At 39.1% G+C, this 12,402-nt stretch overlaps 1 protein-coding gene across 1 annotated transcript in view; it reads right to left on the bottom strand.

Moving 5' to 3' along the window:
- The window catches only part of LOC104244216 (uncharacterized), a 44,320-nt gene that overhangs the window by 4,774 nt on the left and 27,144 nt on the right, over positions 1-12,402 (bottom strand). Inside the window, exons 2-6 of the mRNA XM_009799594.2 lie at positions 2,839-2,915; positions 1,426-1,491; positions 1,232-1,306; positions 1,049-1,123; positions 645-912 (exon numbers count right to left, since the gene is read on the bottom strand). Of these exons, the coding sequence (XP_009797896.2) occupies positions 645-912; positions 1,049-1,123; positions 1,232-1,306; positions 1,426-1,491; positions 2,839-2,915 (561 nt within the window). The remainder of the gene's footprint in view (positions 1-644; positions 913-1,048; positions 1,124-1,231; positions 1,307-1,425; positions 1,492-2,838; positions 2,916-12,402) is intronic.

Here is a 12,402-nt window from a genome sequence, read left to right as displayed (position 1 = left end):
ATTCTTTTCTGATGTGGAAGTTTAGACTCTGCTGCAACAACAGAGCATATTCAGACAGAACCTTGGCTTTGATACCACTTGTTGGGAATAAACCCCGTAAAAATAATATTCACGGTATTAGTGATAACGCGGATCACTAAGTTATGGTTAAATCAGCAAGAATAAAAATGCAGCAAAAATGACACCAAGATTTTACGTGGAAACCCTTCTAAATAAGGGAAAAACCATGGCCAAGAAGAGCAACTGATATCACTATAGCGAGGATTTTACACTGTGTAGTAACGAGTACGAATACTCCTAAGACCACTACACCCTCAAAAGAAAAAAATACTCTTTTGCTTTTTCACCTCACTACAATATCTTTCACACTCTATTTTTCTTCACAGATTATTTTCTTATAGTCTATGGAATACCTTGCTCTCTCTCTTTTCTCTCTTTTGTTAGTTTATTACAAATGGCTCAGAAGCTCTCTATTTGTAGAGATTCTATATCCCTACAGATGTCATCAGTGACATCAAAAGAAAGAAATATTCAAACTCTTCAATTTGAGCAATTCAACAAAAACGGTGGCTACCAAAAAAGACTTAGAAGTCTTTATTACATCTATTTTTCTTCTTCTTCATTTATGGGGATGGATCCCACATGGAGGGGTGGGGTAGTCAAGTTAGCACCTGGAGGCATAGGCCTAGGTCCATTAGCCATAGGCAGAGGAGGAGGCGACAACATAGACCCCGGGGAAGATGGTGGGCCTCTAGGCGGGGCTGGCGCTCCGGGGGGGGGGGGGGGTCCTTGCGGTGGTGGCGGCGGCGGAGGCAAAGTTCTAGGTGGGGCATCAGGTGTTGTTCCGTTAGCTATAGGAGCAGGTTGCTGTTTGTTGGTCTCCTGCGGCTTAATCTTGAAGTATAATTGCAACTAAAATCAATTTGACCAGGTGAAATGTCAGATTTACCATGAGGAAAATTAGTGAAACTTGGCAAAGAAATATAAACCTCCCAAGTAGGCATTATAGTCCAAACTCATTGGAGTTTGAAACCTTCAGACGACTTACAGTCAACATTTTTGAGTCTGGATCCCAACGAGAGAAGAACTTTGGTGTAGATTTATCAATCTCGACGCTCGGAACCTAAAGAATGCACGTTTTCAGTTTTGAAACAGATCTCTCATTAAAAAAAACTAAGAAGCATAAGTTCTGCACCATGACAAGAATATTTCTACTTTAGAACCAAACTACCTTGAACGCAATGATCTCATACGATTCAGCAGCGAACAGAAGAAACTGACATCTTTTATCAAAAGGTTGAACTTTCTGCACAAAAGGTAAAAATAAAAGAAAATACATAAGGATGAATATCCTGTTAATATTTGAAATGATTCTTATATAGCAATAGAATACTTGAGAAAAGATAATTGTAGGACATAACAAACCTGCTCAAATGAGGACATGAATCGATGCCTTGGCTTTGTATTACCTTCAATCTCAGGATATTCAATCTACAACAACATTGAAAGTCATGAAACTATTGATGGGCAAATACAATTTTTTTAGAAACATGCATTTTGTGCAATTAGAGTTTATGCTAACATAGTACATACTTTGAGTATGTGATCATAGGCAGGTAGCTAAAATCACCCAAAAAGGCACTTGATTAGCACCCGTAGAAATGTGCTCTCAAATTTATTTCACATATCTCAATATGTAACACCATTGACTTCCTAGGGGGTTAGGAAGAAGGATTCCAAAAAATCCTTGGGAACAATGAGCAAAAGGATATCTCAGAAGGAAAGTAGGAGGCTGTATTGGCAAAGATCAAAAGGTGAACAACTGCACTAAAAAAATCAGCGAAAAGTCTGAGGTTTTAGTACTATACTCTATTACTGAACTAGCAACTTAGCTCGAAGGAAGGCCAGCCCTTCCCTATCCTTTCTACCTCGGCCAACCCTAAGATTCTGTTTCCTATCAATCCCAACTTAGTATACAAACTCAAGAAACTGATCCACGTTATCGCCTGCAACCTACCTCTAATCTACGATATTTGTGCATTTCTCTTCTTTAGAGCATCTAGTAAACCACTTTTAATGTGGACAAAATCCTACTGCTGCCCTCTTTCTCATTCGTCACGCAATCATTAAGATTCAAGAAGCCCTTTTGCCAATACATTAAGTTTCTAGTAACACTTTTACATTTTTAATGGTTTTGAAAGACACTAAAATTATTTTTCCTTATTTCGTTCTCTAAATAACATGACAAGGTGTGGCACACATCTACATGCCCAAGTGCTTTCACATTATGAGGTTGCCACCTCCTTCACTGAGTGGTCCTAACACCTCCTTGTTCATCTTCAACATAAAAGACGTCACCGACTTTTTTGTCCTTCACGTATAGCTTTATTCTGTTATATTTGAACTATATTCTATTTTCTCGCACTATCTGCACCAAATCGAATATGGCATCCACTCCAATTGGATATGTGTTTATAACTAACTTATCACACCAATGAGACTAGAAGTGCTTTTTAGTTTTTCCTTTACTGTATAGCCAATTGCCTTTTTTTTGGACTAGGTTTTCTACTGCCTAGTGCTTCAATTATTTAGACTGAATACTAATGCTATTCCAAAAAGGATTAAAGTCACACTTTACACATCTAATTTCGTAGTAAGTCAAAAAAGCTTATCGATATTCCTCATCATCTCTTACTCATTGCAAAAATAACATTATATTGATCTTATTTCAACACTTAATGTCATATGAGATGAGATAGTGCCATCGAACGTCAGTTAACAACAGATATGTCATAAAGATCAAAAAGAAAAAAAAGGACACCAAAAGACATGGCGTACCTGAAATAGAAGAGATCTTTGTTTTGTCTCTAGATCAAACTGCTTGGTTACTCGATATCCAGGCCGACCAATTTTAACTGCAATTGCAACAGACGAACAACTTAGTACAGGTCAACCAATCAACTAGAATACCTTGATAACTATCATCAAACTATTCATTTCTCACTCTGAAGATCTAATGCTTAATAGAATTAATTTTTAAAGCATCCAGTATTGGAAGTCCATTGGCCAGATTATATTTGGATCCACTGGGAAGGCCCACTAAGAAGGTAAACCGCTATCTATCAAAAGGTTATCCATTCTCGATGCTTGAACTCGACACCTCTAGTTAAGAGTGGTGAATTCTTACCATTACACCACTTTCTAGATAAAATAAAGTACAGAAGGTACTACCGAAGTTCTGAATTATTACAAAATCTAATATTTTCAGAAATTTTGCCAATGAAAAATGGCAACGTCAAAATCTTTATTTGAAATCCGACTCAGATTACTTTTTTTGTTGAGAAGGTAACATTTGTGTATATTTATATAATGGTACATAGGTTGTACCGAAACCATAGTTACATTAAAACAAAAAAAGGAGGCTACTAAGCTACTATCCTAGCAGTATTCTAGAGCTTCTAGGATTGATACAGTATCTTCTGGCCACTTTTGTTTACACCAAAAATAAAAAAGTAGGACACAATTCATTTTGATCTTCTGCACTGAATTGTTGTTGTCCTCAAAACATCTAGAGTTCCTCTCTTTCCAGATTGTCCACCATATACATGCTAGGATAGTCCTCCATCATCTCTGCTACCAGCTCCAGTTCGAGCTTCATCCCAACTAGTGAGCACTTCAGTAATCTTAGAGGGCATTGTCCATGAGATACCTCTGAGATTAATAAATATCTTCCATAGTTGATCTGTGATCCTGCATTGTAGAAATAGATGGCTAATTGTCTCAGTTGTTTTCCCACATAAAAGCACCTAGAGCACAGTGGGATCCCCCTCTTCATAAGATTGTCCTGTGTCAGAACTGCCTCCTTTGCAAGTAACCAAGTGAAGCAAGATACCTTGTAAGGTATCTTGACTTTCCAAATATGTTTCCATGGACAATTAGTGATCTGTATATTTGAATGATTAAACATCTTGTACGCTTTATTCACCTTATGTATGCCATTATTGTGGCCCTTCCACCAAAAAATATCCCTTCCATTCTATAGGCCTTTGAATACTTCCAGTTGCTTGTAGAGCTCAGTCATCCTACTTAGTTCCCAGTCACTCAGCCTTCTTCTAAGTATTAGATCCCAACCTTGAGGAGTCTACATTTCAGCAATTGTCTTTTGTTTGTGTTGAGCTAGGCCATACATATCAGGGAATAGTTCCATCAAGATTCCAGATCCCAACCAATTATCCTTCCAGAAGGAAGTTTTGGTACCATTTTTCACTCTGACGTAAGATTGGCTCTTCACTGCAAGCCAAAGTGTTCTGATAGATCTCCATAAGCTAACCCCATATGCTGTGTTGACTTCCTTTGAAACCCAGTTGTTTTCTTCTCCATATTTAGATTTAATGACATTACTCCATAGGGATTGAGGGTCTTGAGAGTATCTCCATAACCACTTCATTTTTAGGGCCTTACTTTGATTCTTTAAATTCCTGATACCTAGCCCACCTTTGTTCTTGCCAATAATGAGAGATTTCCGTTTTACTAAGTGAAAACCCCTCTTTTTTTGTTTCCTTACCACAAGAAAGATCTTCTGATCCTATCCAGTCTCCGAGTGACACTTACAGGGATGGAAAAGAATGACATCATATAGGTTGGAAGTGAGTCAAGTACAAAATTTATCAGAGTCAATCTTCCTCCCATAGATAGATATTGTGCTTTCCATCTAGATAGATTCCTCTCACATTTTTCAATGACTGTGTTCCATATTTCCTTAGACTTAGACTTAGCATCTAATGGCAAACCAATATAGATCGCAGGAAGAGATCCTACTTCACCTCCCATAATTAGTGATAGATGCTCCATCTCAAGCACATCATTAATTATGAAAGGCTCTTTTTCTAGTTAATGTGTAATCCTGATATACCTTCAAACAAAACCAGGATAATTATCAAATACCACAACTGCTCCTCTTTTGCATCACAAAAAATTAAGGTGTCATCAGCATATTGGAGATGTGTAATTTCTAGGTTGTTGTTCCCAATTCTTGCTACCTCAAAGCCTTTGATCCATCCATTGAGTTGTACAGTTTTGACCATGTTGTTCAGACCCTCCATAACTATTATGAAAAAAAGGAGATAAGGGATCTCTTTGTCTTAACCCTCTGTGTGCAGGGAAGAAGCCTTCAGGGGACCCGTTAATGAGAATGGAGAATCTAACTATGGAGATACAAGCAGTCATTCAGTTGATCCATTTCTTCCCAAAACCCATTAGTTCCAGCATTTTCAGCAAGAAACTCCAATTAACATGATCGTATGCCTTCTCAATGTCTAGTTTGCACAAAATTCTTGGCTTTTTTAGTTTGTTCCTAGAATCCACTGCTTCATTGGCTATTAGAACATCATCCATTATTTGTCTTCCTTTGATGAAGGTCATCTGCTTTGCATCCACCAATTTGTTTATCACCCTCTTGAGTCTCTCTGTTAGAACCTTTAAAGTAGTTTATAAAAGCTGCCTATTAAGCTTATAGGCCTAAAGTCCCTTAATTCCTTGGCTCCCGTCTTCTTGGGAATCAAGGCTATGTATGTTGCATTGAAACTTCTTTCAAATAGTTCTTGGGAGTGAAAGTTGTGGAGAGCTTCCATGATATCTTACTTCAATATATTCCAGCATTTGATTAAAAAACCCATAGTGTAGTCATCAGGCCCTGGAGCCTTATCTACTGCACATAGCTTCAGACATGTCAAAACTTCTTGTTCTTCAAAGCTGTTTTGTAAAAATTCCTTTTCTTCTTCTGATATTGTGGGGCAATTGTCGAAGTTAGCTATAGGTCTCCATTCCAAAGTCTCTGTATAAAGGTTTTTATAAAATTCAATGATCACTGACTTGATTCTCCCTGGTTCCTCAATTGTTTCATCATTCACCACTAGTTGATCAATGTGGTTTCATCTTTTATGTGCATTAGCAGTTTGGTGGAAGAACTTTGTGTTCCTGTCTCCTTCCTTAAGCCAGAGAGCCCTGGATCTTTGCCTCCATGCGACTTCTTCATTCTTGAGGTGTTCCTCATATTCCATGAGGATAGACATCTTCCTCACTGATTCCTCCTCTATCAGTGCCCTTGTTTCTTGAATAGAATCAAAGACTGCCATTTGTTTTAACAATTCTGATCTTTGAACTCCCAAGTTTCCTTGGCTGCTTCTGCTCCATTCTCTAAGTTTTCCTTTTAAAGCTTTGAGTTTGCATGCTAATACATAGTCTAGCCTCCCATGGAATTCAAATGAGTTCCACTATTCTCTGACCCTGTCTACAAAATCTTCAGTATTCAGCCATCAATTATCAAACTTAAAGTATGATTTGGTTTGCTCCCAAGACCCACATTGTAATGAAACATGAACATGGTCTGATATCAATCTTTGAAGGAGAACTTGTTTGATGTTCCTGAATCTATCATCCCAATCTTTGGAGATTAAGATTCTATCAATTCTGGAAGCAATGACCTTATTGTCTCCTTTGAACCAAGTAAAAGTTCCTCCTTCTAGTTGAAGGTCGATAAGCTCCATGTCTTCTATAAAGTTTGAGACTCTACCATAGCTCTAGGCCTTCTGTTGCAATTCATCTTTTCGGAAGGAAATCTAGTGACATTGAAATCGCCACATAAAGCCCAAATCCCTTCCATCAAGCCTCTTACTGTCCCCATTTCTCCCCAAACAACTCTCCTTTCAATGACACAATTAAGGGGCGTATACACCTATGATATGGCATGTGAAATTCTACAATAGAGCCTTGAATCTACATGTCAAAGTGTAGGCTCCTATTTGTAACACCTCTCCTTCCTAAACTCTGCAATCCCAAAGTATTGCAATCCCCTCTCTGGTACCACTAGCTTTCAGACATGCATACCTCACCCATCTCCTCCCCAAATCTGACTAATAACCTCCTTAATATCTCCCTCTAATTTTGTTTCCTGAAAGCAGATAATATCTGCCATCCATTCCCTCACCAAAATTTTTATAATTCTCCTCTTAGCCAAATCGTTCAAACCCCTCTCATTCCATGATACTAATTTGATCAACATAAATCAATAACTGGCATGAGGTTCCCCTACTTCTTTTTCCATTACTTTTGAATTTGACATCAAAAGAGGCTAGATCTTTCAACTCTTTCTTACCTTTAAATCTATTCTTTTTGATATCTGATTCTGATTCCATCCTTCTAATTTGTCTGCAGCTATCGATTTGCAATAGCAGATCCAAAACTTCTTCTTCGTGACCCTGAAAATCCACCCCAAACATCTTGCTCAATCTGACTAAGTTCTAATGTACCCAAAGTGTTGCATTCATCTCTTTATCCGTGAGTGAATTATGATGCTAAACAGAAATAGGGCTGACATCTTCAACTATCCAATCTTCCTCATTGATCTCCGAATTGATACGACTTAATTGCTGATGTTGCCCAGGATTTACCCTTGATTGATCTTCTCCCACTTTGATTATGGCCATAGTATCTTCTGCCTTTTTTTCTCCTAAATCCCTACCCCAATTTCTTCTATTGTTCCCATGTAAATTATTGAATTCCCAGAATAGCTGTCCATTTTGCCAGTTTCCTCGAGGTTTAAATTTTGGTCCTCTATTTCCTTCTGTTTAAAGATTGATACTGCCTTCAATTCTTATAGGCAATATTCGACTCTAATGTCTTCTGTGGGCCTTTGTTCGAAATCATTAAAAATGACTTGGGCCAAAAAATTAGGCCCAAACTTTGGTTCAGATCCAGTTATTGTTCCACTAGTATGGCCTAATAATTTCCCTTCCCCTAATTTTCTTGCATACCTTGCACATGCTTCTACCATAAATGTAGAGCAGCTTTTATTAATTCACACCTGCAAGACTGACTTCTGACCGTCCTTCTCATTTATTACATAGGAGGTCTTTACCCTAGGGTTTTTCAGAAGCTTCAAATTGATGGGTTCTTCGTTGGACTTCAGCAACTTCGGTAACTCTGTCTTCTCCGACAAACCTAGCTCGAATCGAGTTTGATTTTCCACCCAGATTAGGATAAAGATTTTAACCCCGTCTCTCTCAATGATAACCTCTAAAGGTATATTCCGACCATCTCGTTCTACTTCAATCCTAGCCCATTTCAGATGGTTCCTCAATTCTGTCTCTTCCTCAGTGGCTATCCACCCGCCACAAAAATCTCCAATTTCTTTGAAATTTTTTTGTGACCACAGATGCTGAGGAACTCCCATGGCTCTGATCTAGGTGGTTTTAATTGTGAGGGAGTTGGGTATACATCAAGCAATGAGGTTCCACCATTCCAGACAAAACCTTTGGTTCTTCCATCTCCATTCTCCTTGGATAATTTGCTCAGCCATGTACCTGTTTGGGAATTCAAAAAGGTACAAATTTCGAGCCATGTCGTACACATTCACCCCAAAGGCTTTACTCCAAGATGCAGAGGCCCATCTCTTGATATTTGCTAAAGTGGGTCTCTCCTTGGCCTCCTTTCTAAAATATCTAACGACACACCTGCTCAGCAGTCCTGTGTCCTTTGCTCCAGGTATTTCGGCAATTTTAATGACTCCATTTAATGGGTTGCTCTTTACCTCATGAGTAATGTTAGGTTGCCATTTAACTCTCTTTGACTGCTCTAGCATATGGGTAGTTTGATTTAGATATTCTGGTGGGTATCAGTGTGTTTAATTGAGATTCACATTTAATAAAACTTTCTATCTGAAATGCTACATCCTTCCATCCTGTATTTATGACTGACTCAGGTATGATAATAATTGATCTAGCTGCCCCTTGTAGAGACAAGATGCTCATATACCTTCCGTGCTCATTATACTTCCTAGTACAGAAGTATTCTGAACTCTTATCTCTTGTTTTCCATCTCCTTACCACATTCTTTTGGTCTTTTGAAGCCTCTTTGAGTACAAAGCAGATCCATTCCATAATCTTTTTACTCATTGTTGATCGTCTTATCATGTTTCGACTTCTCTCCACCCAGTCAAACCACGTGTTTTTGTTGGAATACTATCTGGTAACGTCAAAAGATTTGAAAGCAGCATTAAAATATATTCTGCGTTCCCCCATTTCAAATCTTGTTTCCCGCAATAAAATAAAAAAGGTATCGGATTTGTAGTCTTCACGATCTCAGATTACTATAATAAATAAAATGGCAAACTTTCTTTCCATTTAATAATAAAATCCACTTCATCACATGCCCAGGAAAAAAACACTATAGCGTGATCAATTGTGTTACGATTTGAGAATTTAAGAAGAACTAAAGCTAAGAATTAAGCTAAGCTAAGGAAAAGAAAATGACAGATTTCATTCATGCCATGAAAATGAGCCGATGCTCAGTACATATAGCTGTAAACGTAAGTAAAGATGTAAGGACCAAAAAGAAATAAGAGAAACTTACAAGGGGTAATAAAATAATAAAGTAAATTAGCTAAATGGACTCAATTGCAAATAGTAAGACTTGTTAGCTACTCCACCAACTCCTCTCACTAACTTCATAGCACATCATTGCAAGCCCATTGTACAAGCTCCACCAATAACTCCAACCCCTTTCATTTTAAATCGTATCAGTTCTCCCCCCTTAAGAACTTCCTTGCCCTCAAGGAAGGAGAGATGGAAAAATTTACTCTGGAAGCATTTGTATCTTTCCAGATCAATGACTGTCAGCCCTGTGCAAGCATTATATATTATTGAAGTCCTCAAATCAGTTAGTTTGATATTTTTCTTTCGTGCCTTAAGAAACATCCAACGATCTTTGTAATTGAGAAGGACTAGCTTGATGATCTTGTTTTCCTCTTGGCTTTGAAGAGTTTCAACAATGAAAAGAATAGCTTGTTTAAATCCCGAATATAGCCCCCATACTCTGCCAGCTTCTTTGGATCAATGTTCATAAGCTTTACTGCTACAACAGTGCAAGTGCTATCATTAGGAAGTCGAATCCATGATTCAAAATTCTCACCATCAGTGATCATACTTTTGCAAGTGAACTTGTTGAAAGAGGGAGAAGAATTCCTTGCAAAACATCACCTTTGCTCCTTCACTAAAACAAAGAACCTGCTGGATTTGTCTCGAGAATGAGACTGTGACTACTTCAAGTACACCCCAGAATTCCATGTGTGAAGTAATAGTATCATATTCAGCACTTTCACTTAATTTTCCTTTTGGGGAAACATTATGAGTGTTAGACCAGCAAAACAAATACACATCTGATATACAATCCAATTTCTTTTGAGGTAGGATAATCTTGTTAAGCAAATGGGAAGGATCATACACAACTTTCTTGCAATTTTCTATTTTATCTTGTGGGGTAACACTAATAGAGACCCTTCCTCTGTCATACTCAAAATTGGTATTAACCTGTAACGATCCGGCCGGTCGTTTTGAGAGTTATAGTCCCGATACTCTATTAACTGCTTCCTCATATCTATTTCTGCTATTGTGACTTGCCAGGAGGTTTCGTTTTAGTTTTTGGAGTGTTTTGGGACACTTAGTCCCTAAACGGATTAAGTCATAAAATTTGGACCATAGTCGGAACTATGTGAATTGTTGATGTTATTTTGTTGATTTGATCGCACGAGCAAGTCCGTATGATATTTTTGGACTTGTGTGCATGTTTGGTTTGGAGCCCCGAGGGCTCGGGAGAGTTTTGGAAGACGACTCTGGAATGGAATTCCGTTGATTTCGTTAGCTACCTGGGTGATTTTGGGCTTAGAGGCATGTCCGGATTGTATTTTGGAGGTCTGTAGCTCATTTAGGCTTGAAATGGCGAAAGTCAAATTTTTAGAGATTTGGACCGGTAGTGGAACTTTTGATATCGAGGATGAATTCAGATTCCGAAAGTTGGAGTAGGTCCATAGTATTGAATATGACTTGTGTACAAAATTTGGGGTCAATCGAACGTGGTTTGGTTGGTTTCGACATCGGTTGTCGAATTTGGAAGGTTCAAGTTCCTTAAGTTTGAATCGGAGATGATTTATGTTTATAGCGTTGTTTGATGTGGTTTGAGGACTCGACTAAGTTTGTATGGTATTTTACGATTGGTTGGTATGTTTGGTTGAGGTCCCGGGGGCCTCGGGTGAGTTTCGGGTGGTTAACGGGTCATTTTTGGACTTTGGGAGTTGGTAGATTTCTAGTATTTTGTTGCATACCTCCTCTTCATCGCGTTCGCGAGAGACCAGCATGGCCCAGGAGTTAGAGATAGATATCTCGTATCAGCAGGTGGTGAGTATTGCTAGGAGAGTGGACGGAATGCTTGCTCGGGGATAGGGAGGAGAGAGAGGCCAAGAGGTCTTAAGAGTCTGGCCATTTTTCTAGTACTCGTGCCCCAACTGCAGTTCGCCATGGTAGGGATTATGTGAGTCGCCCCGTTCATCCAGCTCTTCCAGCCGCCAGTGGTGTTCCAGCTCCTCCTAGACCTCGGGAGACTTATTATGCACCTCCAATATCTAGTGTGCCACCTACATAGGGTGTTATCAGCGGTCAGTCCAACATACCTGGCCCGAGCCAGCCACGACCGCCACGTCCTTCCAAAGCTTGTTTTGAGTGTGGCGATGCTCGTCATATGGTGATGGATTGCCCCGACTTAGGAAGGGTGCACCTCCACACACTTCTTAGCCACATCGTGTTCCACAGGGTTCTCAGGCTATGATTACAACACCAGCTGCCACTCCACCTGCTCAGCCAGCTCGGGGTGGAGGTCTGGGAGGTAGAGGTTGCCCTAGAGGGGGAGGCCATGCTAGATACTATGCTCTTCCTGCTAGTACCGAGACTGTTGCTTCCGATTTTGTCATTATAAGTGTTGTTCTGGTCTATCATAGAGATGCATCGATTCTATTCGATCAAAGCTCCACTTATTCTTATGTGTCATCTTATTTTGCCTTGCATTTGGGCATATCTCGGGATTTTTTGAGTTCTCCTATTTATGTGTCTACTCCTATGGGAGATTCTCTTATTGTGGATCACATGTACTGGTTATGTTTGATTGTTAATAGTGGTTTTGAGATCAGAGCCAATTTATTATTACTCAGCATGGTAGATTTTGATGTTATCTTGGGCATGGACTGGTTTCCGCCCTATTATGCTATTCTTGATTGTCACTCCAAGACCGTGACGCTGGCTATGCTAGGTTCATCGCGATTAGAGTGGAGGGGTACCTTAGATTACACTCCCAGCAGAGTTATTTCATTTCTTAAAGCTCATGAATGGTTGAGAAGGGGTATGATGTGTATCTAGCTTATGTGAGAGATGTCAGTATTGATATACCTACAGTTGAGTTAGTCCCAATAGTGAGGGATTTACCTGATGTGTTTTTAATTGATATTCCGGGTATGCCGCCCGACAAAGATATTGATTTTGGCATTAATTTGTTATCGGGCACTCAGCCTATCTCTATTCC

This window comes from Nicotiana sylvestris, chromosome 12 (genome assembly GCF_000393655.2).
Source record: "Nicotiana sylvestris chromosome 12, ASM39365v2, whole genome shotgun sequence".
NCBI classification, from domain to species: Eukaryota; Viridiplantae; Streptophyta; class Magnoliopsida; order Solanales; family Solanaceae; genus Nicotiana; species Nicotiana sylvestris.
Note: the sequence above shows the minus strand (reverse complement) of the source record. Positions and strands in the feature narration are given on the sequence as shown.